We start from the raw sequence: 27,200 nt of genomic DNA on the forward strand, positions 1-27,200 counted from the left end.
AAATAAGTATTTTCAAGCCTTGAGGAAATTGAGACATGAATTGTGTATGTGTGACATCCAGAGGGTGAATGGGCAAGACCAGAAATGTAAGTGCCTCTGAATGGGGTATGGTAGTAAATTCCAGTTGCACCAGTTTGTGTCAAGAACTGCAACACTGCTGGGTTTTTCACACCCAGCAGTTTCCTGTGTGTATCAAGAATGGTCCTCCACCCAAAGGACATCCAGCCAACTTGACACAACTGTGTGAAGCATTGGAGTCAACATGGACCAGCATCCCTGTGGAATGCTTTAACACCTTGTAGAGTCCATGTCCCGATGAATTGAGGCTCTACCCCAAGGTGTCATCCTCTGTTCGGTGCGGTTCCTGAAAGGCGTGAGTCAGCTCAGAACAGTGTCTAAGCCTATGGCACCAACCTGGACACTTCAGGTGAATATGATTGGCAGTTGACTCCCCATAGTATGTTATACCTCGTTCCCTCCTACAGAGAACTGTAGTTATATTCATAACTGTACGTTTTTCTGATCGCATGACATGTGCCCTACTCATCACTTCACTAGGACCCTGAGCACACCATAACTCCACTTCTTTGACAAAGCGAGAGTACTATGTTGTAGAAAAACACTAAATGGATGATTATAGCTGTGTGTGTCATCATGAGGGGATTGACAGTTTATAGCTTCAGTGTTTTATTCTTACATGTTAAAGGGATTTCCCACAAGCAGTTCCTACAGCTTTTCCAATAAGATTTGAAATTAAGTTTTATCCTGTTGGATAATATTTCCAAATATGATTGAGTAAATCATCTTAATACTAATCCCTCTAGTTTGACAACAGTGACTTATAAAACATAAAAGTTGACTAATACTGGGGTATAAGTAGATGTAAATAAAGGTCATTGGTCATTCGAGGATAGGCATAATTTGGGATTAGCTTTACATTTTCAGGTTATATTTGTCTTTCTTTAAAGCTAGAATCCGCAGTTTAAACAATAACAAAGCCAACCCCACGTCTCTGTTGGTAAAAGTCAATCGGCCTGGGGAAATGTACCTACTCTCAAATTCATAGACAGAACTATGGATGCAAGGACTGACCATCCATGAGATCAAAATGTTTTGAGGATATAGTGTTTGTTTACATTTCATTTGTTTACAAACATTGGAGTAAAACAAGCGTATATTTGGTGTTCTGGAGGAGTTGACAGTTGAACTAAGCTCATGAGGCATTTATATATAAGTGATATATTCTTCAAGAATCAGTATGTATATAACATTAATTTATATGTCCAAAATGGATGTAGCAACAGCAGATTGCCCCTTTAACTCTGTAACTCTTCTCTGCATCTTTGTTTACCGCCACTGAGAGGGCTGGACATTTGAAATAAGATCGAAATCCCCTTTTATTCTGTAATTATGTGTCATAGTAAACCATTCCTTGTTTATGCTCTTTCTCTTCTGCTCACATGCCTCTCTCTCACTTTGAGATGGCACAGTCAGAGTGTTCTGTTGGCATGGTTACAGAGGGGGCTAGCGCTGCCAGGCTGCTAAAGAATGGCCTGTCTGAAGTCGTTACTCTACTTAGAGTTATGTCTTTATAAATTACACCCTCCCTATCCTCCTCCTCCTCCTCCTCCCCTCCTACCCCAGATAGGTGACCCATACTACCATATCATGAGTGGAGATGTAGGGTTGCTTAGGACGCGGATGTTCTTTTTTAGAAAGATGACAGTATCTAGGTGGGGACGGTAATGAGTAATGATACAATTTCTGATTAACACGGTGTGGTAAAACAATAGCAGGACATCCATGTGAACATCTACTGATCTACATACTAAGTATTACACATTTCTATCTCGCTCTATTTCTTAAAGACAGTTATGACTGGACGAACTAACATAAAGAGGTTTAAATAGAGTTTTCTCCAGGTCTAGTGTGTGTGGCTGTATCAGCAGTGTTGAACAGAAAAACGACCAGGTTTAGTGTGTATGGCTGAATCAGCATTGTTCAAAAGAATGAGTATCTGGTCTAGTGTGTATGTGGGTGTATGAGGAGTGTTCCTGAGGTTCCCTGTCCCGTCAGTAAAGAGCAGCTCAGGAAGCGCCCATTCAGAAACATCCTGCCAGGAAACTGCTCTCTCAATAGCAGGGTCTGGGAGGACCAGGCCATAGATATAGCGCAAACAGAACAGAACTGCTGCTTCTCCTTTTCACATTTACATGGCAGAAGATGGTGCATTGTTGTGTAGTCATAATGACAAGTGCAGTGACCATGTTAAAATTAGAGCATATTGTGATTGAAAATTCTGTTAAACAATGGTATTTTTAGCGTAAAAACCCCATTTCTTGTTCTGTCAGTTGTATATCTATAGGTTTGTGCTGGTGAGTGTCCTACCCTCCCACCAAACAGGAAGTGACATTTACCAGAAACAGGTGGCGTGGCTGTCTGAACTTCCTGCTGACCTTCATCAGAGTGCCCTCCTTCACAAACACCTGAGAACACACACACCACACACACACACACACACACACACACACACACACACACACACACACACACACACACACACACACACACACACACACACACACACACACACACGGTCAGACATAGGGTTGCAAAATTCCTGGTCGAAGGAATCCCGGAATTCATAGAAAATAAGCAGGAAATCCGGAATCCTCCAACCAGGATTTCTGGAAAACCAGGGAATTTATTCAACATTTATTTATTTATTTTTGGAGAATTTTATAACCCTAGTTAGACAAAGTAGATTAAATAGCAATTGGGGGCAGTCAGTGTTCCATGTATGGGAAGTATTCGGCAGTTTTAACATTGAATCAAGAAAGTTGGAGAGAGGGCTTTTAAAGAGTCCTTTAAGAGTGTGTGCCTGCTCTACTCCACCCCACCTAGACACAAAGAGAGGGCCAGGGGATTCCCAGCTGACTGATTATATAAAGGGCGACACGGGTGGGATGGAGAGGTGGAGGGTGCCCGGAGCCCTGGGTAGAAACAATGGTGTTATCAGGCAGGACGGAGCTCACCCTGCCAGGCTGGAGCAGATCCCTCTGGCCTCGAACACTGTACTCTATGTTGACCAGACGCAGCAGGTTCTCCTGAGAGAGAGGGAGAGGGGGGGGGGAGGAAGGGAGAGAGAGCTTGTATGAGAGATTATGCCAACATTCCATGTTAAACAATAACAATAACTAAAAGATAAAACGTTGTGCATCCCACAACACTGACTGCACACGGTAACACACACACAGGCAGACAGGCAGGCAAATAGGCAGATAGACAGACAGACAGGCAGGAATGTACACAAGCACTCATGCACACATACTGTACACACACCATGTTGGAGGAACTGTCACAAACACTTGTCTTCGCACTTGAAACTCACCCCATGTTTCAAACTGTCATTGGCTTGATCCGCAACGTCTGATACTATCACCAGTGCGGCTGAGAGAGAGGAGACAGTGAAAACAGAGAAGTAGAGGGGTGTTAAAACAAAAATCAAAACGTACAGAGAACCAGAGGGACAGAGACCATTCTCATCTTTCATGACGTGTACATGTCCACCCTTTTATCTAAGAAAATGTAGCCTATTTCAGAACAAAGTAGCCATTTTCATTCGCTATAGAAATACATAAAAACGTACATTTATTTTGCAAGCGTCAACATCCCTTTCGAAAACGTTGACAAAATGCACTCATTCATTAACACAAATGTAGCCTATAGAACAGAGGTGCAGTCTGGTAAAAACCCCTGAAAGAATCTCCATAATAACGGAAGAATCCACTGACACACAAGACCATATTCTGTAGGAGAGCTGGCTGATACAGTGTATTTGCAGGCAGTGTACTATTCAACAGTGTCAGTACATCAAGGGGGAAATTGTGATGTAGATATTTGGGGGGATGAGGGGTGTTTTCAGGGGTATATGGATGAGTATTTTGAAAAATAATATTTTGTATTATTATTATTAGGGAAAATATATTTTGGGGGAGAGGGGGGAACAGCTAACTTCCTTGATTTCACAACATTTCCTATATTAAAAAAATTAGTCAGAATTTATTTTCTGCAATTCTATACATTTTGCCATGGGGCAGAGAGAAGAATGTGCAATTCATGTCATACTATTCTTCATATTTTGCCATGAGGATGAGAGAACATTTTGCAGTTTCAAAGCTAATTTCCTGTTACTCTACACATTTTTCCATGAGGCTGAAAGAACATTTTGTTTTAAAGTAACTGTCCAGTGAAAATCTCACTTTTAAAATGTCATATTCTGTTAACTCATCCAAATAATGTTGTTGACTCATCCAATACTGGTATTTGTGGCCAAAGCATAAATTGGAGATTTTTTTTTTTTTTAAATCACCTCAAACTTGTATCTCAAACAGACCATTTAAAAAATGCTTGATATTTCCTCATAGAGGATGATGTCATCCTCCTGAGGAGGATGAGCTGGCCAATCAGTGTTCTACTCGCATTAATATTTTTTATGACCGGTATATGCCCACACCATTCTGATGTTGGGGTACGCCCACACCATTCCAACACAGAAAAGCTGCTTTTTAACATAATTAAGGAAAACTATTTCACTCATATTGTAATTAATTATCGGTCATATTTAATAGAAATCCGGAAACACTGGACACTTAATACATTTTAAATATTTTTTTTACCCCTTTTTCATGATATCCAATTGGTAGTTACAGTCTTGTCCCATTGCTGCAACTCCCGTATGGACTCGGGAGAGGCGAAGGTTGAGAGCCATGTGTCCTCCGAAACACGACCCTGCCAAGCCGCACTGCTTCTTGACACCCTGCTCGCTTAACCTGGAAGCCGGCCGCACCAATGTCTTGGCCAAAACACCGTACAACTGGCGACCATGTCAGCTTGCATGCGTCCGGCCCGCCACAGGAGTTGCTAGAGCACGATGGGACAAGGACATCTCGGCCGACCAAACCCTCCCCTAACCCGGACGATGCTGGGCCAATTGTGCGCCGCCTCATGGATCTCCTGGTTGCGGACAGCAGCGGCAGAGCCAGGGATCAAACCCGGTTGTCTAGTGACGCCTCTAGTGATGCAGTGCCTTAGACCCCTGCGCCACTCGGGAGGCACTGGACACATACTTTAAAGATAAACTTTGGCCAAAAATGCAAAAATAACTTTCAACTATATAACTGATCAATGCACCATCATACCAGGTCATTTAATGTTTAAAAAAAAATTATGAATAAGATATTTGACTACAGAAGTACCATTTCTTACCAATCTCTACAGTTTCCGTCCAAAAACAAATCATGTGAAATGACGTCAACACATACTGGAGGAGTTACTGGCTAGCTACAAGTGGCTAGTTCAGTTAACAAACTAGCTACGTTGGTTGTGGCGTGCATGACCAGAAAGACACATCGATGAACCACCAAAGGCACACCCCATTTCTTTTGAAAATTGAGAAAGCGGATAAGTTGGACAGTTTTTCGTGCCCAATGTCGACCGTTAAAGCTCATTTCTACACATTTTGCCATTGCTTATGATGTGTTCATATGCTATCTGGGGGGGACTATATTTTTTAAGAAATTATTGAGGGGGATGAATCGACCTGTTCTGAATATATCCTCTGTGGCAATTTCGCCTATGCGAGTACCTGTGCTTTTACACATGCTTTGTGAAGGTGGAGAAGCATTTCTCTCCAAATACTGTGGTCTTAACAGAATTGTTAACAGAACAGCCCCCTCCTGTACTCCATGTTCACCCATGACTGCATGGCCACACACGCCTTCAACTCAATCATCAAGTTTGCAGACCATACAACAGTAGTAGGCCTCATTAACAACAATGACGAGACAGCCTACAGGGGGAGGTGAGGGCCAGGAAAATAACCTCTCACCCAACGTCAACAAAACAAAGGAGCTTATCGTGGACTTCAGGAAATGGCAGGGGGAGCACCCCCCTATCCACATCGATGGGACCGCAGCGGAGAAGGTGGAAAGCTTCAAGTTCCTCGGCGTACACATCACTGACACACTGAAATGGTTCACCCACACAGACAGTGTGGTGAAGAAGTCGCAACAGCTATCTCAAGGCCATCAGACTGTTAAATAGCCATCACTAGCACATTAGAGGCTGCTGCCCTATATACATTGACTTCGAATCACTGGCCACTTTAAAAATGGAAGACTTGTCACTTTAATAATGTTTACATATTTTTCATTACTCATCTCATATGTATATACTGTATTCTTTTCCATTCTACTGTATCTTAGTCTATGCCTCTCTGACATTGCTCATCCAAATATTTATACATTTTTAATTCCATTCCTTTACTTTAGATTTGTGTGTATTATTGTGAAATATTTTTCATAACGTATTCGTTAGGAAATCTAAATTGTCTTGGTAGAAGCCTTCTTCTGAGACACCGTAATGTAATTTGCTATTATTTCAGATGGCTGCCTATCCTGTCTTTCCGTTTATGATCTAATGCTAAATTGCAGGTTTTGTAGAATATATTGTTCTAATCTGCAAAGATCTTCCCAGCGGGGCATTGGCACGCTTGTTTTTCAAGTGATATTCTGATTTCGAATTTTTTATACTTTCTGGTTGGATTCATAGACTCTCTCATAGTCTCTCCCCTTTAACTGTCCTAATTGCCACATTTTTATAACCGCCGATGATCAAAGATTGAGTCTGTTGGAGAGGATCAGCTTGAGAATAGTGAGGTGTAGAATCACTGATCTACAAATAGCATTCCCTGCCAAATAATAGGCTTTGTGCAATTAAGATCCGTAGAGCTACCCCTCCATTGGCTTAGGTGACACCCCCACCAAATACTCAGGTACAACCAGAAATTGAATGACTGATTGGAGACAGTTTGAGTCAATTAAAGAGCATTTCCTAGGATGTTTTGGCTACAGCAAATCAAGTGGATACCGCTGGAAATACCAGTAAAAGAAAAAAACACCAAAAAACAACCAAAACACCTCATATCTGTATTGTCATAAACAAATTTCAAATCAAATCAAATGTAATTTGCCACATGCGCTGAATATAACAGGTGTAGACCTTACCGTGAAATGCTTACTTACGAGCTCTTAACAATGCAGTTCAAGCAGTAGAGTTAATACAATATTTACTAAATAAACTATAGTAAAAAATAAAAATCACAAGGTAACACAAGAAATGTACATAACAATAACGAGGCTATATACAGGGGGTACCGGTACCGAGTTAATGTGCGCGGCTACAGGTTAATCGAGGTAATTTGTAAAGTGACTATGCATAGATAATAAACAGCGAGTAGCAGCAGTGTAAAAACAAAAGGAGGGGGGTTCAATGTAAATAGTCCAAGTGGCCATTTGATTAGTTTAGTTATTCAGCAGTCTTATGGCTTGGGGGTAGAAGCTGTTAAGGAGCCTTTTGGTCCTAGACTTGGCGCTCCAGTACTGCTTGCCGTGCGGTAGCAGAGAACAGTCTATGACTTAGGTGACTGGAGTCTTTGACACTTTTTTGGGCCTTCCTCTGACACCAACTTATATAGGTCCTGGATGTCAGGAAGCTTGGCCCCAGTGATGTATTGGGCCATATGCACTACCCTGTGTAGCGCCTTCCCGTCAGATGCTGAGCAGTTGCCATACCAGGCAGTAACACAACCGGTCAGGATGATCTCGATAGTGCAGCTGTATAACTTTTTGAGGATCTGGGGACCCATGGCAAATCTTTTCAGTCTCCTCAGGGGAAAAAGGTGTTGATGTGCCCTCTTCACAACTGGCTTGGTGTGTTTGGACCATGATAATTTGTTGGTCATGTGGACAACAAGGAACATAAAACTCTATAAACAGTTTACTGATAACATTAACCTACGGTAGTAACACATTTGGGAAAGTCCACAGAATTGAAAAGTAATGAATTCAACAACCATGTCTCTGTCACTAACAAATACAGTCATGGTTGGTAACTTTACAATTCACTCTAAAAGGCAATTAGATTGGAGGCGTGGCTTACTGGGGGCATGGCTTTCAACTAGTTATTTTTGGCCACCCATGAGTGGAAGTGTTGTAGCAGTTTATCTGGTCTATGGTTGTGTTAATTAAAGAATGAGTATGTTTGCTGCTAAGTTTATTTCACCTTTATTTAACCAGGTAGGCTAGTTGAGAACAAGTTCTCATTTGCAACTGCGACCTGGCCAAGATAAAGGTAAATGATGATGCCTTTCTAAATGCTATCATAAATGCAAACTAAATATTATTGTGTTGTCCTAATTCCAACACTGAAATATAGACCTTGGGGTGTAATAATAAAAAATACTATATGAGATGTTATTGCACAACACTGAAAGGTTTAATTCCCTAACACTGATAAAGTGTAACACCATCAGCACTAAGCACAGTGTTATTTAACACTTAAAAGTGTGGACCTGATTTAACACTGGAGAATTTGCTGTGCACAGACACACACAGACCAGAGGGGCCAGAGATAGCACAGTAGCTACCCACTCGTGAATTACACATACAGTACAGAGAGACAAGACAGCCAAAATGTCTCCCTAGTGACTTACCCACACACAAAGAAAAACATAGGGTAAAATGGCTCCCCTGTGAGTTACTCAAAATGCCAAACGAGCCCAAATAAATCCCTTCTAAACACATACAAACAGAGCCGACATGGCCCTCTTGTGAATAATGCAATACAGACTAAGGAGGTATTATAAACTGGGTGGTTCAAGCCCTGGATGGTGATTGGCTGACAGCCGTGGTATATCAGACCGTATACCACGGGTATGACAAAACATGTATTTTTACTGCTCAAATTACTTTTGTAACCAGTTTATAATAGCAATAAGGCACCTCAGGGTTTGTGGTTTATGGCCAATATACCACAGCTAAGGGCTGTATCCATGTACTCTGCGTTGCGTCGCGTCGCGTCATGCATAAGAACAGCCCTTAGCCATGGTATATTGGCCATATACCACACCTTCTCGGGACGTATTGCTTAACTATACCATGGCTAGTGCTTATAGCAGAGCTCCACTGTACCTTGTGTATCTTCGTATTCTTTAGAGTCTGGGGAGAGGTTGTTCAGGTAATCTGGAGGATGAGGAAAACAAACAGCAGCAATTGAGAAAAGATACATGGCCATTGATTGAACCACAGTAAGATGAGACAGAATGAGATCATTTTCACCATATAACATTTTTATGTATAAATGTTTTTGATATACAGTACCAGTCAAAAGTTTGGACACACCTACTCATTCAAGGGTTTTCTTATTTTTTAAATATTTTCTACATTGCAGAATAATAGTGAAGACATCAAAACTATGAAATAACACATATGGAATCATGTAGTAACCAAAAAAGTGTTAAACAAATCAAAATACATTTTATATTTGAGATTCTTCAAAGCAGCCACCCTTTGCCTTGATGACAGCTTTGCACACTCTTGGTATTCTTTTAACCAGCTTCACCTGGAATGCTTTTCCAACAATCTTGAAGGAGTTTCCACATATGCTGAGCACTTGTTGGCTGCTTTTTCTTCACTCTGCGGTCCAACTCATCCCAAACCATCTCAATTGGGTTGAGGTCGGGTGATTATGGAGGCCTGGTCACCTGATGCAGTACTCCATCACGCTCCTTCTTGGTCAAATAGCCTTTACACAGTCTGGAGGTGTGTTTTGGGTCATTGTCCTGTTGAAAAACAAATGATTGTTCCACTAAGCTCAAACCAGATGGAATGGCGTATCGCTGCAGAATGCTGTGGTGCAATGCTGGTTAAGTGTGCCTTGAATTCTAAATAAATCACAGACAGTGTCACCAGCAAAGCACCCCCACACCATCACACCTCCTCCTCCATGCTTCACAGTGGGAGACACACATGCAGAGATCATCCGTTAACCTACTCTGCGTCTCACAAAGATACGGCGGTTGGAACCAAAAATCTCAAATTTGGACTCATCAGACCAAAGGACAGATTTCCACCAGTCTAATGTCCATTGCTCATGTTTCTTGGCCCAAGCAAGTCTCTTCTTCTTATTGGTGTCCTTTAGTAGTGGTTTCTATGCAGCAATTAAACCATGAAGGCCTGATTCACGCAGTCTCCTCTGAACAGTTGATGTTGAGATGTGTCTTACTTGAACTCTGTGAAGCATTTATTTGGGCTGCAATCTGAGGTGCAGTTAACTCTAATGACCTTATCCTCTGCAGCAGAGGTAACTCTGGGTCTTCCTTTCCTGTGGCGGTCCTCCTGAGAGCCAGTTTCATCATAGCGTTTGATGGTTTTTGTGAATGCACTTTAAGAAACTTGAAAAGTTCTTGAAATTTTCCAGATTGACTGACCTTCATGTCTTAAAGTAATGATGGACTGTCATTTCTCTTTGCTTATTTAATCTCAATTATAACATTTACTTTGATTTGTTTAACACTTTTTTGGTTACTACATAATTCAATATGTGTTATTTTAGTTTGGATGTCTTCACTATTATTCTACAATGTAGAAAATAGTAAAAATAAAGAAAAACCCTGGAATGAGTAGGTGTGTCCAAACTTTTGACTGGTACTGTATATAATCAAAAATGATTCACACGTGCACGCACACTTACCGTTGAGGAGCATGCAGTATTGAGCCACCCGTACGATGACCTGCAGAAGCTGGTGTTTGAGAGAGACATTGTCTCCTGCCGGACTCTGCTGCTGGGAAAAACAGACAGACATGTTACTGATAGCCTACACATAACACAAAGCTATTTCCTATATCCATATCTTTCCAAAAAGTCTTCACTGTTACAGTAAGAGAAAGGTTGACCAAATTATGAGCTTTTGCACCAACAGATGAGTAGACAGACAGAGAAAATAAAAAGAAAGGGAGAAAATGAGTGGGTGGGAAGAGGACAGATGTCACGCCCTGACCATAGAGAGCTCTTGGTTCTCTATGGTGTAGTAGGTCAGGGTGTGACTAGGGGGTGTCCTAGTCTTTTCATTTCAATGTTGGTGCTCTTGGTATGGTTCCCAATTAGAGGCAGCTGATGTTCGTTGTCTCTAACTGGGGATCATACTTAAGGTGTCATTGTTCCCACCTGCTTTGTCGAATATTGCTTTGTGTATGTGCAGGTAGCACCACTACATTCACGTTACGTTATTGTTTTGATGAAGTTTCACTATTTATTAAAAGATGTGGAACTCTAATCACACTGTGCCTTGGTCCGTCTCTCATCACGTTTTTGACAACAGAGCTGTGTAAATTGCACTCCACACTCTTAAAAGTAATGGTGCCTGGAAGAACCTTTTGGGTTGCCATACCGGTGGAACCTTTCCATTTTAAAAAGGTTCCTTGAAGAACCCCTCTGAAAAGGATCCTCGAGAAACCCCTGTGTAAAGGTTCAAACCTTCCTGTGATGGGAGGAGTTCAATGTTGAACCTTTTTACAGGCCATGAACAGTCAAAATCATGAAACGTAATGATATTTGGATGAAACCAGATCAAAGTATGATGACCAAAGTATGAACACATTGATTCAGGAGGCGGGGTTGTTAAGGGGATAGGATGATGTAATCCTAACTCAAAAATGTGAATACACCAATGGTAACATGATATTCTCTTACCCAATTCAAATAAGTAGCACCTTGTAACCAACATCAGAGAAGGCGTGTTTGCAGAGGGGTGGGGCTTATATAGCTAGAACGCTACTCTACTGGTGCCAAAAACTGTCTGTAGGGTGTCAGAAAATATAATTAAACGTTTACCCTATTCATATACGGCAAAGATGCATATGTTTCCCCTTTCATCTGTGTTTAATGTTAGCTAGTTACAGGCTAGCTAGATCTCCAGCCAGCATGGAACAAAAGGGGAGGAGGGTCATTCAAAACTCTGACGGAGTTGTCATGTCAACACATCCGTCAGTGATGTGAACCACAGCCGAAGACACATACCAAACAGGAGATATATATATATAAAATACATAATTGATGCAATTTCAATGTTGTTTGAGTTGTTTTGTGTATTGCCAAACTTGCTTGAAATTATTTTACTGCAACACTGCATCCAAGTTTCTTGACATAGGCATTTCAAAGAGCTGTGAGTCTAGGTGAGCTCATGAATAAAAGCCCCCCACCCACTAAGCCTGTCTTTTCAAACTTCCTGGTACTTAGCAATGAGAGAAAAGTACTTTTTCACAAAAACATAATGGGCGATATTTTAGTCAGTCAAAAGGCTATTTGCAGTTGAAGTCGGAAGTTTACATACACCTTAGCCAAATATATTTAAACTCAGTTTTTCACAATTCCTGACCTTTAATCCTAGTAAAAATGCCCTGTCGTAGGTCAGTTAGGATGACCATTTTATTTTAAGAATGTGAAATGTCAGAATAGTAGAGCAGTAGAGAGAGTGATTTATTTCAGCTTTTCACATTCCCAGTGAATGGTTTGTAGGCCTCCTTGCTAATTTTCCTGCCTCATGATGCCATCTATTTTGTGAAGTGCACCAGTCCCTCCTGCAGCAAAGGACCCCCACAACATGATGCTGCTACCCCCGTGCTTCATGGTTAGGATGGTGTTCTTCGGCTTACAAGCCTCCCCCTTTTACCTCTAAACATAACGATGGTCATTATGGCCAAACAGTTCTATTTTTGTTTCATCAGACCAGAGGACATTTCTCCAAAAAGTATGATCTTTGTCCCCATGTGCAGTTGTAAACCATAGTCTGGCTTTTTTATGGCGGTATTGGAGCAGTGGCTTCTTCCTTGCTGAGTGGCCTTTAAGGTTATGTCGATATAGGATTTGTTTTACTGTGGATATAGATACTTTTGTACCTGTTTCCTCCAGCATCTTCAAAAGTTCCTTTGCTGTTGTTCTGGGATTGCTTTGCATTTTTCGCACCAAAGTACGTTCATCTCTAGGAGACAGAACGCGTCTCCTTCCTGAGCGGTATGACGGCTGCGTGGTCCCATGGTGTTTATACTTGCGTACTATTGCTTGTACAGATGAACATACCTTCAGGCATTTGGAAATTGCTCCAAGGTTGAACCAGACTTGTGGAGGTCTACAATTTTTTTCTGAGGTCTTGGCTGATTTCTTTTGATTTTCCCATGATGTCAAGCAAGAGTTTGAGGCACTGAGTTTGAAGGTAGGCCTTGAAATACATCCACAGGTACACCTCCAATTAACTCAAATGATGTAAATTAGCCTATCAGAAGCTTGTAAAGCCATGACATAATTTTCTGGAATTTTCCAAGCTGTTTAAAGGCACAGTCAACTTAGTGTATGTAAACTTCTGACCCACTGGAATTGTGATACAGTGAATTCTAAGTGAAATAATCTGTCTGTAAACAATTGTTGGAAAAATGACTTGTGTCATACACAAAGTAGATGTCCTCACCGACTTGCCAAAACTATAGTTTGTTTACAAGAAATTTGTGGAGTGGTTAAAACACGAGTTATAATGACTCCAACCTAAGTGTATGTAAACTTCCCACTTCAGCTGTAGATGGGAATCGGAATGACTGTTCAGGACTTTTAATAATATATTGTAGAGGTGTCAGTCTATCAGATTGGAGGTGTGGCAGAGTTATTTTTGATTATTCTTGTTTATCATGTTGAGTTGGTACACTGCAAATTAAAACGTTCCTTGAATATTTATGCATATTAAACATTCTAATATAATATTAACATTGCTGCGTACATACAGTAATAAAGTGTTAACTATTCCAACTTTGGGATTTGAATAGGCTCTTGAAGAACTCATTCGCCTCTGATACCTTCATTGAAGCTACTAGCAATAGTTCCTTGAGGATCTCCAGGTTTCCTCAAGTCACCACTAATTCTAAGAGTTTCAGAAGAATTACAAGTCACTTATGTGACGAGCCAGGGCCAATATCTCAACATAATGCTGGTCAGCACTTATAGTCCAGTCCCTACAGTGCCCTCCAGAAACGTCCCTATACACTTGCACTTTTACACACACAAACAAGCATGTACACAAACACATATGCACATGCATGCAAGTGCACACACACAAGCGCACATGTACACACACACACACACACACACACACACACACACACACACACACACACACACCACACACACACACACACACACACACACACACACACACACACACATCCACGATCACACTTCCCCACACATACGGCATGGGTCACAAATCAATGCCAAAGTCCTGGCAGAGCAATATGTTGATTTGATAGGGGAGTTGTAAAGACTGACTATCTGCTAATTAGCTTTTCTCATCGTCTTCACCAGCAGCTAGACAACAGCAATGTAACCAAAGACAAACACACACACAGTCATAGCCTACTGTACAGTAACATAGACCATATCATCTCTCTCTCTCTCTCTCTCTCTCTCTCTCTCTCTCTCTCTCTCTCTCTCTCTCTCTCTCTCTCTCTCTCTCTCTCTCTCTCTCTCTCTCTCTCTCTCTCTCTCTCTCTCTCTCTCTCTCAGTGCATGCTGGGAGTTTTGGAGTTTGTTGTTTGGTGTGGAGGGCTCTGTCCTAACTATCTTTCTTGATTCTGTCCTTGGTCTTTTCTTTCAATTTTATTTTCTATGGTGGAGGCCTAATGCATTATTTGTTTTAGCGGTATCCACAGGTTTTTTCAAAGTTAGGGTGGAAGAGGACAGAGTTAGTTTCCTGAGGTTTGAAAGGTGTGGTGTGCGCGATGGCTTCTCAGCCTAGCGCCGGGGAGACGCTGTCGATACGGCATGGATTCAGGTGGGTTCCTGAGAATGGAGTTAAAGTGGAGGAGGTTCTGCTTGCAGTCGGTGAACAGGTAGGAGCTGATTTTATACATTCCGCTTCTAGAATGAACAAAGCTGTGGTTGTGTTCATGAAAAGAGCAGATTTGGTTGGTAGGCTAATTGCTAGTGAAATATTTGTAAGGGGTGTGTTGGTGCCAATTTCACCTCTTTCTACCCCTTCGACAAGGGTGGTAGTTGCAAATTTGCCTCAGTTTATTACGGATGATCAAATGACCAGAGAGGAAGGGCAGGTGGTCAGGATGGGAGATGGAAATGAGGAGGAAAGTGAGTCTGAGGAAGAGGACGATGAGGAGTTATTTTTTTTCAGACTCCTCTTCGATGGGTCCGGAGCTGACAGCCAGTCAAGCAGAAGGGTCAAAGTTCACGTTGAGGGAACTGACAAGGTTCCTGAATGAGACCAAGGGGAAAAAAGTTAATCTTGAGGCTTTTTTTTCTGATCCGAGAAAGTTTGTAAGATCAGCACAACATGCTATGAAAAATGAGGGGCATGGTGTCCTCTCACCCAGGAAACGGTTTAGGTTGAGGAAGTGGGTCACAACAGTGCGTAAGGGTCTACCTTCAGACACTCTTTAGATGTATAGTTTATTTCTGGCACTGGGGCTTTCTTTGCTGGCTTTTCTCCCACTCCTTATGGAGACTCTTCGGGTAGGCTCGCTCAATATAAATGGCGCCAGAGATGCGGGGAAGAGGAGTGTGTTGGGTGAATATGTAAAACAAAAAAAAGTACAGGTGTTGTTTCTGCAGGAGACGCATCGTGATGTGTTGAATTAAGTCAATTGGGGGCTCTGGTGGAAAGGGGCAAGTGTGTTGAGCCATGGGACAAATTTGAGTGTCCTTTTTGTACCGGGTCTGTCTGTAAAAATGTGCTCCTCGAAGGCGGTGTGTAGGGGTAGGCTGCTTGTTGAAAAAGCAGAAATTAACAACATGGGTTTTGTCTTTATAAATGTGTATGTGCCTAATACAGGGAGAGAGAGTGGGGTTCTATTTGGGAGTCTTAGACAGGAACTCTCACAGTTAGCACCTGAGGAGACGCTGGTGGTCAGCGGGGACTGGAACTATACAATGGATTTTACGAAAGACAGAAATGGGGAAGAGCCTCCTTCAGTGTCAGTTTGAGTGTTAAAGACATCATTAATCAGTTTGACGTAGTGGATGTTTGGAGAACTAAACATCCCAACACAAGACAGTATACATGGGTGAAGGTTTTTGGGGCTAGGGTGAGTGCAGCCCGACTTGATCGGTTTTACATGTCCAGGAATCGGAGCAATAGGCTGTTGGGTGCTACCATTCTCCCGGTGGGGTTTTCGGATCACCACATAACCATGGCTCGACTGTCTATTTCGCCAGGGCCCCGGCAGGCATCCGATTGGAAGTTTAATGTAAAGCTCTTACAAGATGCCACTTTTTGCTCAGGTTTCCAGACCTTTAAGGAAAGGTGGGGGCAGCGAAGAGAGGAGTATGAGTCTCTTGAGTCAATGGTGGGATGTGGGGAAAGTCCAAATTCGGCTTTTCTGTCAACAGTATACAGCTCTCTCATCCTCAGAGGCTAGGAGAGTATTGGGGGAACTAGAGTGTTGTATAAGTGAGATGGAGGTAGAGATGGTGGGGCAAGGCAATGTAGGCCTCCAGGCTAATTTAGCTGAATTACGTAGGGACCTGGGCAGTTTTTTCCAGGTTAAAGCAAATGGAGCACTTGTAAGAGCTGGGTTCTCCATGTTCAAGGAGATGGATGCTCCCAGCTCCTTCTTCTTTGGTTTGGAAAGACAGAGCGGTGAAGCCAAGGGTAGGCATTGTCTACGGCTGTCTGATGGGCGGGTGACCTAAGCTCTCTCTGGCACAGAGGGATGAAATGGACATTCCTCTGTTGTCCCATGAACTGGCAGAGGCCTTAACCCAGATTTCCCCCGGTCATGTACCGGGGGTCGATGGACTCCCAGTGGAGTTTTATAAAAAATTCTGGGGAATAATTGGACAGGACTTCTTTTGTGTGTTGCGTGAATGCTTAGGGGTAGGAGAGTTGCCGATGAGCTGCTGTCAGTCGGCTCTGACTCTCCTGCCCAAAATAGGGGACTTGTGTGAACTTAAGAACTGGAGGCCTGTGGCATTACTCTGTGCGGACTACAAGATATTTGCCAAGGTCCTCTCTAACAGACTGAAGTCCCATCTGGACTCAAACATATTGTGTTCCGGGACGCTCAATCACAGACAACTTGTTCTTAATCAGGGACATGTTGGACTTGTCGAGAGGTTCTAATGTGAACTTTGGACTGGTCTCTTTAGATCAAGAGAAGGCTTTTGATAGAGTGGACCATGAGTATCTGTTTAATGTGATGTCTGTGTTTGGGTTTGGGAAGAGTTTTTTGACCTGTGTGAAGCTGTTGTATGCTGGGGCGTCATGTATGGTCAAGGTGGGAGGGGGGCTCAGTAGGCCAGTCTGGGTGAGACGGGGAATTAGACAAGGATGCCCTCTATCGGGGCAGTTAGCAGCGTAGCAGCCTTTTTTTGGGCCTGCTACGCAGGAGACTGCAGGGAGTGTGCTGGACAGGCATGGGTGTGGTGAGAGGCATAGCAGTGTCAGCATATGCAGATTATGTTTCTATGATGGTCAGGGATGGTCAGGATATGCAGGCACTAGAGACTAGTCTGAAGGTGTACGAGGGAGCTTCGTCAGCTAAGGTAAATGGGGCAAGAGCAAAGCTCTGTTATGTGGGGCATGGGGGGATAGGGCCCCTCCTCTGCTTCCAGGGGGTTTGTAGTGGGGTTGTGAAGGGCTTAAAGTGTTGGGGGTGTACCTGGGCTCAGAAAGGTGGGTCAGGAAGAACTGGGAGGGGCTGTCACAGGCAGTGGTGTCAAGACTGGCCAGGTGGAGGTGGCTCCTGTCTCAAGTGTCATATAGAGGGAGGGTGCTGATAATCAACAACCTGGTGGCATCTTCCCTGTGGCATAAACTGGCTGTCCTCAACTTTAAAAACATCATCATTAGAGTCTCATCATGCAGCCTTACAATGTATTAAACATCAAAACATATAGCACAATGTTTGTTGAAGAACTAAAGTTACATTAATAACTATAAATTAAGCATATAGGAGAGTACCTGTTTCTTTCTTAACCACTCAACACAGAATAGCTGCATGTGCACACTCCCTCAAAACGTTTGGAGAAAATATTGATCTTTTATTCAGCTTTGTTCAATTGTATTCTTCATACTATAAAAAATAAATACAAATAATGCCATGGAATTCAAAGCAAATCTTGTCTGCTAAATGAACTAGTGTAGCCCACTAGTTTTCTTTTGAAATAGACTACATTTTCTTCATATCATGCTTCTTTAGAGCTGTCTAAAATAATTAATGGATTTATTGTGAAGATGTACGCTATATTACATGGATTTATTAGACTTTTTAAAATGTAGATGTTCCAAAGGTCTGCATCAGTGGCTTGTAGGCTATGTGTGGAAGCCAGGAAATGCAAAATGTGTTTATGTTAATTAACGGTCCATTACTGTGACAAACACAGTTATTTGATTTGATTCGATATTTGCTTGACAATCACCGGCTGACAAAATGTCTTGACCGCCACAGCCCTGGGCTTGTACCCAGAGAAGTGCACAACCCAAGTGTCTCAACTCTCTGGATAAGTAGTGTGTTTCTCTCCTGGATGTGGACAGTCACATGTGAATCTATATGTCAGCTCAGTCCTTCATATCACTGCAGGTCAAGAAGGTGAGTCCTACAGTGTGTTTACATTCACCACAATCACATTTTCAGATCTGTCTCATTGTTTGTCAGTACTTCAGAAACAACATGACCTAACGGTTGAACTGTTAGTTAACTATGGTTAACTGGTTAATTGCAATAGCTTAAAATGTAGGTTTGATCGTCAGCGTAAATTTGTTATGAATAAAACAAATGATGGTGTATATTGTACATTCAAAACGAATCCCGAATGTTCGTAAGAAAACTACATCTAAGGTTTATGTGCTCTGTGTCTCTATAGGCTGTATTCTGTCAGGCACTTACTATTCTCTGAAGGAGATCAATGCCTACTCGGGCCAGTGTGCTCCTGGCCTGCTCCTGGACTGACCCCCATGCTAAACCTCCCAGACTCACATGAACTAAATTCAGAAGTGAACCCAGAGTATTCTCTACAGAGACGGAGTGAAGCTGTTTACTGAGAACTCTCCTGAGAACCTCTCTGTCCTCCTCTTACACCTCACTGAGGAGGATCAGGGTTGGGACAGGTGTCAAATCAGTGACACAGAATACAGAGACATCAGCCTCACTGTTAAAGGTAAGACATTTGATTCTGATCTACCATCTTTTCAACATTCCATTGTAGTCATCTCCTTTAGGAGAATACATTTTATACAAACTCCTCATGAAAGTCAGGACATTATGATTACAAAACACTGCTGCAGATTACATTCATTTACACAAACATACAGACAGTAGCATTGTATGTAGCCTGTTAGAACAACCAGTGTCTTCATAAACACGTATCACAAAGTGTATATGTTTGAATGGCATTCAAATATATTGCATCTAGAAAGTGCACACCTACTTACTATAACAGTGCCTCTGTATAAGTGTTTCTGCCCTGGGTAAAATCCTCGATAATCTCTTCTCACAGGAATTGACCAACCCATACCAATAACAACCGCCAAACAACCACCAACCACAACCAAAAAACCAACAACAACCAACAACAACCACTTTACCAAAAGGACCCCAGCCACCAAACTCCAACCACCAACCACAACCAAAAAACCAACAACAACCAACAACAACCACTTTACCAAAAGGACCCCAGCCACCAAACTCCAACCACCAACCACAACCAAAAAACCAACAACCAACAACAACCACTTTACCAAAAGGACCCCAGCCACCAAACTCCAACCACCAACCACAACCAAAAAACCAACAACCAACAACAACCACTTTACCAAAAGGACCCCAGCCACCAAACTCCAACCACCAACCACAACCAAAAAACCAACAACCAACAACAACCACTTTACCAAAAGGACCCCAGCCACCAAACTCCAACCACCAACCACAACCAAAAAACCAACAACCAACAACAACCACTTTACCAAAAGGACCCCAGCCACCAAACTCCAACCACCAACCACAACCAAAAAACCAACAACCAACAACAACCACTTTACCAAAAGGACCCCAGCCACCAAACTCCAACCACCAACCACAACCAAAAAACCAACAACAACCAACAACAACCACTTTACCAAAAGGACCCCAGCCACCAAACTCCAACCACCAACCACAACCAAAAAACCAACAACAACCAACAACAACCACTTTACCAAAAGGACCCCAGCCACCAAACTCCAACCACCAACCACAACCGAAGGTACAATGCCTTTTTCCACATTTTGTTGTGTTATAGCCTGAATTTAAATGGATTACATTTAGATTTTGTGTCACTGGCCTACACACAAAACCCCATAATGTCAAAGTGGAATTATGTTTTTGGAATTTTTTACTAATTAATCAAAAAACGAAAATCTGAAATGTCTTGAGTCAATAATTATTTGTTATGGCAAGCCTAAATAAGTTCAGGAGTAAACATGGATTGACACTTATTGACATTTCCACTTTTCATTTTTTATTAATATGTAAAAAATTCTAAAAACATAATTCCACTTTGACATTATGGGGTATTGTGTCAACGGGTGTGAATACCGTTTGAAGGCACTGTATGTAAATGATATATTTCTGTATTTAATTTTCAATACATTTGCAAAAATTACTAAAAACATGTTTTCACTTTGTCATTATGGGGTATTATGTGTAGATAGGTGAGAGGCTGTCACACAACAAAATATGGAATAAGTCAAGGGGTATGAATACTTTCTGAAGGCACTGTAAGTGCCAGTATATCATTTCATACTCATTATGATATATCCACTCCATAAGAACATTATGATACAATTTAAGAAGGAACTCTTTTACACAAATGTGGATAGCTTTAAAATATGCCTACATTTTGCATATTTAGCAGTTTTTTTATGCTTCTTTAGATTTATGGGGAAAAAGCTGTGTCTTAAATGTGATGTTTATATGTGTTCTATAATACTGTATTCCATGTTTTTATCTATCTTCAGTTTTGTACTTGTAGATTACTTAATGATATGTGTCCTTTTTAACCCAAGTTATGTGGCTGTCATCAACTTTCTCTAAACATATGGCTTTTATTGTATTGAGTGCTCTTTTGAAACAAGTAAATTATGTAAACACTAGGCTATGTCTAAGACTGGGTTGTTTTTCATTATAGCTGGCTGTACCATGGGTATGGGTGCATAGAATAATAGAAGGAAATTACATAATTGAATCAACATACACCTGATTAAAAGTAATAATGATATTCTATCCAGTGTTGAGACAACATTTTGGCCTACGGTCCTCTGAAACAGGATGTGGTTAAAGTGGCATACAGTAGCATGACATTCTCACACTCATCTAACACTGGCTACCAAATAATTCACAGTAGCTTCAGGGCCTGCATATATACAGTTGGTTCTAAAATGATTGACACCCTTGATAAAGCAATAACGACTGTATAAAATAAATAATTCAAATACTGAGCTACACTACTGTTCAAAAGTTTGGGGTCACTTAGAAATGTCCTTGTTTTTGAAAGAAAAGCACATTTTTTGTCCATTAAAATAACAGCAAATCTATCAGAAATACAGCGTAGACATTGTTAATGTTGGAAATTACTATTGTTGCTGGAAACAGCAGATTTTTTTATGGAATATCTACATAGGCGTACAGAGGCCCATTATCAGCAACCATCACTCCTGTGTTCCAATGGCATGTTGTGTTAGCTAATCCAAGTTTATCATTTTAAAAGGCTAATTGATCGTTAGAAAACCCTTTTGCAATTATGTTAGCACAGCTGAAAACTGTTGTCCTGATTAAAGAAGCAATAAAACGGGCCTTCTTTAGACTAGTTGAGTATCTTATTTTATCTTAGTATCTTATTATTTTATACTAATACAATTGCTCAGAGAAAGAGATTTCGTTTAACAAGTAATACTTTTTTCTCAAAAATGAATGTATTGTGTCATTTTGGAGTCACTTTTATTGTAAATAAGAATATAATATGTTTATAAACACTTCTACATTAATGTGGATGCTACCATGATTATGGATAATCCTGGTTGAATAGTGAATAATGATGAGTGAGAAAGTTAGAGGGTCAAAACATGCTACCCTTCCTTGTTATTGGTGATGTTGAGAGGTTAGCATGTCTTGGTCTTATGATCTTGAATTTCAATTATTTATTTTATACAGTAATTATTGCTCATCTTTATCAAGGGTGTCAATCATTTCAAACCCCACTGTACATACAGCCAGACTTGGAGAAACGCACTCTTGTCACCTATGATCTTATTCAACCCAATCTATCTGCTATAAACAGTTCTGACTTGACTTTGACATCTGACCTCATACTGGCGGACGATTGCCGAGAAGGTGGGCGAGGTACGGCAGCTTTCGTCCAGCAGGCTCATGCTACGGTCGTAGTGACCGATGTAAGTCGTAAAGACCACAAACTCTGACTTCCTGGATAGGATGACATCCGCAATCCTCTGGCTCTCCTCCCTGAAGGAAGAGAAAGAACGGGAGTGAAATGATGGAGTGCACACTAGACACTGGGCTCAGTATGCAGCAGACACATTACTAAATTGTTAATAAATTGTTAACCAAATAGCTACCTGGACTATCTGCATTGACCCTCTTTGCCATAACTCTTTTGACTCATCACATATGCTGCTGCTACTGTTTATTATCTATCCTGTTGCCTAGTCACTTTACCCCTACCTACATGTACAGTTTACATATCTACCTCAATTACCATGTACCCACGCAAATCGACTCTGTACTGGTATCCCGTTAGCCAAGTTATCGTTACTTACTGTGTATTTATTTCTTGTGCTAATATTTTTCTATATTTTTGTCTCTGCATTGTTGCGAAGGCCCATAAGTAAGCATTTCACTGTTAGTTTACGCATGTGACATACAACATTTGATTTGTCAGCCCCTGAGTTGTGTATATGTCAGCTGAGGCTCCTGTAGTGGAGGTGGACTAAAGTAGCCAGCATACTACTTTAATAAATATAACACTAGTCACTTTAATAATATTTACATATCTTGCATTACTCATCTCATATGTATATACTGTATTCTATACTATCTACTGTATCTTAGTCTATGCCGCTCTGACAAATATTTATGTACTCTTAATTCCATTACTTTACTTAGATTTGTGTGTATTAGGTATTTGTTGCGAAATTGTTAGATATTACTTGTTAGATATTGCTGCACTGTCGGCACTAAAAGCAAAAGCGTTTAGCTACATCCGCAATAACATCTGCTGAACACGTGTATGTGACCAATACAATTTGATTTGATTTGTGTGTATGGTGTGCAGTCAATGTCTCACCACTGTCGGATGCGATTCTCTAACTCGGTGAGGATTCTGCGGTGCAGAGTGTAAACATCGGGCAGCTCATTGAGGATCTCTCTCAGCCTCTCCTCCTCCAGCACAGGATCCCCCTCATCCCCTACTGCAGCCCCCACCGCCTCCCTGAAGTCCTGACACAGAGACAAAGATCATTTCGTCATATGTGTTATTAATAAACTGTACATGATATGCACTCATCGTATGAATTCGAAAAGTGCTTCCAGTCCTATGGCTGGACGACTCCTCCATTCACATAACTAAAATTATAACTTCCAATTCAGTGAGCATTCTGTCTGTGTTATGATGTCTATTTTTAGACTGACTGTAAATGACTGCATGAAGTAGCCAGTTAACATATAATGTACAGAGCACAGAACATTAGATTATCTCCATATGCCATGAGAACTACGTAGAATTTCTACGGTATGTTTACCTATCTTCCCTATGTACAGCATAGTACAGCACCCTGTCAATGACTGGGAGAGGGACATTACCACATTCTGTGATGGAATTTTCATTACATCTTACAATTACGTCTCATTGATCACAACAATTGTTCTCAACCATTAATTTAGAAATAATACAGTGTAAAATTGCTGTGTCATTCCATTAACCACGTTGGAATGTTGAATCAGTCCCAAAGGAAGAGCTGACCCACTTTTTAAAGCGCCATACCAATCCAAGCCTGGTTTCTCAGGAAAGAGGTGACAGACAAGGCCTTGTGATGTAATGCAGCGAGAAGTGAACCGAGATTAACTTTGACCACAGAAGGGTTGCATTCCAAATCCCTTGCCTTCTCTCTGAAATGTGCATTGAACCACCTACTCTCCCCCAAAATAGGATAGGCTTCTCTGCTGCTGAAAACGCTTCCACACAGCTAATGCAGACAGTGCTGTTCTCCAGTCTGTAGGTAACCCTCCATTACATAATTCAAAGCCATCCCAATGATTCTATCTTGTCTGAGTGATTCACACAATTTGACTTCACCACAGACAAAAAACATGTCTACCAAGATCTGAACATGCTTTTGCTTGTGTACCTATTACTGTACCAACCATATCACAACGGGTGGGTCTAATCCTGGATGCTGATTGGTTAAAACAGTGTTCTTTTTTTTACTATTTCATTTTTCTTACAATACAAAAAAAAATTACAAAATCTATACATGGACAAAGACAGTAGACAACTTAACATTTATGTACATTGATTTCTACAAACATTAACACCACACTTGCTCAGACCTACGCGTTCATTTTCTCTCCTTACTCATTCTTTAAATATCTCCAGTGCTTGTAATATTTTATGGCTTCAAATTGGACTATTTTGTTTGTCTCTCTAGCCCATTTTTTTCAAAATGTAGCTATAATGTATTTGATTTATCCACTGTCTTAATGATGGAGGGTCATTTGATTTCCAGTTTTAAAACAATTATTTTTTCAAAATGATTGACATGAAAAGTATGGTCCAACCCAATGGGTATCTCACCCCACCCTCATATGCCATGTCTTAAAATATGCAGATAGATGGATTAAAAGTACATTTATATCGTAAAACAGCCAACGTTCTACCTCCGCTCATAACTTTTTGACTTTATAGCACTCCCAAAAGGCATAAATCATTGAGTCACTGTTAGTTTTACACTTAAGACATGACTCTGCTGTTGTGCTGTAGAATTTGTGAATTTTGTTATTTTGTATAATACATTCTGTACATTAGTTTATACTGAATTAAGCACACATTTTCATGAACTGTAATTTCGTTAGTTATTTTCCAACACTCCCTCCATCTAGTGCCAATATCAGTTATTTTTAAGTATCGGTTCCAATAGTTTAGGAAATAGCAGGAAATTGCTACCTATGAAGTTGTTCATGTTCTTAGTTCCATCTTTTGAAAACAGACATGTGAAAAGATTCTGGGGATGAGCATGCACATCTTCAATATGCACCCATTGTTCCTCTTTAGTGCATTTAACAATATGTTGCAAATAAAAGCATTGGGTGGCGAGTTGATACAATTCCAAGTCTGGAAGCTTTAAACCACCCTCAGATTTAGGGATATGTAAAACTTTCCTATTTATTCTATGAGTTATATTTGTCCATATAACGTCTGTTATGGCCAAGTATAGTTTTTAAAGAATGTCTTCTTTGGCTTTGGTATTACCGAAAATAAATATAAAAGCTTTGGGAACCATACCATTCCAAAGAGGTTTATTCTACCTGTAAGATTTATGGGAAGATTATTCCATGAAGTTATCTTTATATATTTGTTGTTTATTGTCACTTATTAAGCATCCTAAACATTTCATATTTTTTTATGGTCCACTTAAAGGATTGCTGTAGATCATGAGTTATTATTTTTTCTTAAACACTGTGTTCAGTGTCATGACTGTCCTGTGAGGATTCAAATGGGTCAGATCAGCTTGGCAATGGATGACAGTAACCAGTCCTTCTCTCATCCACAGAAGAGGGGAGGAGGGAACTGGGCCAGTTTGACAGCTCACACCCTGTCATAAATTAAAGGAGAGGAGATCCAGAGAGATCTCCCTCTCCAAAATCCACCAAGGAATGTGCTTTGTTAACAGACTTTTCCCCACCGAAACAATATTTCTAACAACAGAACGTGGGGAATGGTCAGAGATGGTCTATAGAAAACTAATGTCAAATTGTTATTATTTTGTGATGTTATTAAAAAGGTTATAAAGGAAATACTGTAACTGGAAAAGTATATACACTACATAGATGAAGTCTCCATACTTAACGTTGTATAGGAAATATGACGAATTATGGAAATACTTTTGTTAAGATAGGAATGTGATTTTAGGTACCATAAGATAATTAGTCTCCTAAAATCTTTGAATAGTAAGTAGCCACACCCCGAGTGAGGTCAGAGAGCGTGTCAGCCAGATGGAGCCATCCCCTTCGGCCAGTGCATAAAAGGATTGGTGGAGAAATTAACAGCAGACCAGAAAATGTGAAGTGGTAGTTACACTTTCGAAATGGTTGGAACTTTGAACCTCAACACGAGATGAAGAAAATAAACTCACCTCCCAGACCAGAGACGTGTGTAGAGCTGCAGCTCACGTCCAGAGTGGTTTGAACCTTGAATATCAACACGCGGAAGAGGCGAGAAGCTCACCTTCCAGACAATCACTGGTACGGCTGACTAGCTGTTCTAACTCAAATATCTATAAAAGCAAATTTAAGTGGGACCATCCTACTACTCTTCTCAAATCCCCGCATCCTACTACTTTCATCACCAATGGGAACCGTCGACACGGCTGGCTACCCTATCTTCCACGGAGCATCTTTCAGAGTGAACAACAGTAGAAGACGGGAAAGGGGAGACCACATTCGGACAATCAGAGCTATACAAGCGTGCGCTGAAAGGCCAACAACCTTGCTAAGGAGGGCTGGTTCCGACAGTGATAAATGGCGAGCGAAGGCATACACGCGTAAATACATTCATGATTTCTAATTCTAAAGGGGTGGCGGTTCTTGTGCAAAGTACATGATTACTGTGGGAATAGTTTCTAAAATGTATAAACGATGTGTCTCGCTTTCTTTTTCTCTCTCTCTCTCTCCCTCTCCATGTTGTTTTGTAAAAAGCTACCATATTGTGTCAGTCCACTAGGGACCTTTTCTCATGTATTGAGTGTGTATGTTTATTCTGTGTTATTATTTATTTAGCTATAAAATAAATAATTAAACCAATTTGTGTAGGATTGAATCATATGTGAGCCTGGGGTTTTTGCAGATCCAAGAAGGATATGACTGTTCAGAATGACGATATGATAAGAGGTTATCATTAATACATTGACTGTTTTATGGATGTGATAGGTAAAGACATTTAGAGTTTAATTCGGGAGATGGTAACTCTTTTAACAACTGCTCTCATGGTGCCCCAAATTCCTAATGAGTTAATTGTTACATTATTAATTTAATCGGGTA

The 27,200-nt window shown here is 40.9% G+C and overlaps 1 protein-coding gene across 1 annotated transcript in view; it reads right to left on the minus strand.

Annotated features, from left to right (window-relative positions):
* fgd5b (FYVE, RhoGEF and PH domain containing 5b) overlaps positions 1 to 27,200 on the minus strand; it is a 71,105-nt gene that overhangs the window by 19,528 nt on the left and 24,377 nt on the right. The window contains exons 6-12 of the mRNA XM_082959247.1: positions 23,233 to 23,384; positions 22,235 to 22,391; positions 10,594 to 10,681; positions 9,033 to 9,083; positions 3,392 to 3,450; positions 3,036 to 3,107; positions 2,418 to 2,486 (exon numbers count right to left, since the gene is read on the minus strand). Of these exons, the coding sequence (XP_082815373.1) occupies positions 2,418 to 2,486; positions 3,036 to 3,107; positions 3,392 to 3,450; positions 9,033 to 9,083; positions 10,594 to 10,681; positions 22,235 to 22,391; positions 23,233 to 23,384 (648 nt within the window). The remainder of the gene's footprint in view (positions 1 to 2,417; positions 2,487 to 3,035; positions 3,108 to 3,391; positions 3,451 to 9,032; positions 9,084 to 10,593; positions 10,682 to 22,234; positions 22,392 to 23,232; positions 23,385 to 27,200) is intronic.

The sequence above is a fragment of the Salmo salar genome, chromosome 12 (assembly GCF_965601325.2).
Source record: "Salmo salar chromosome 12, fSalSal1, whole genome shotgun sequence".
In the NCBI taxonomy this organism is placed as follows: Eukaryota; Metazoa; Chordata; class Actinopteri; order Salmoniformes; family Salmonidae; genus Salmo; species Salmo salar.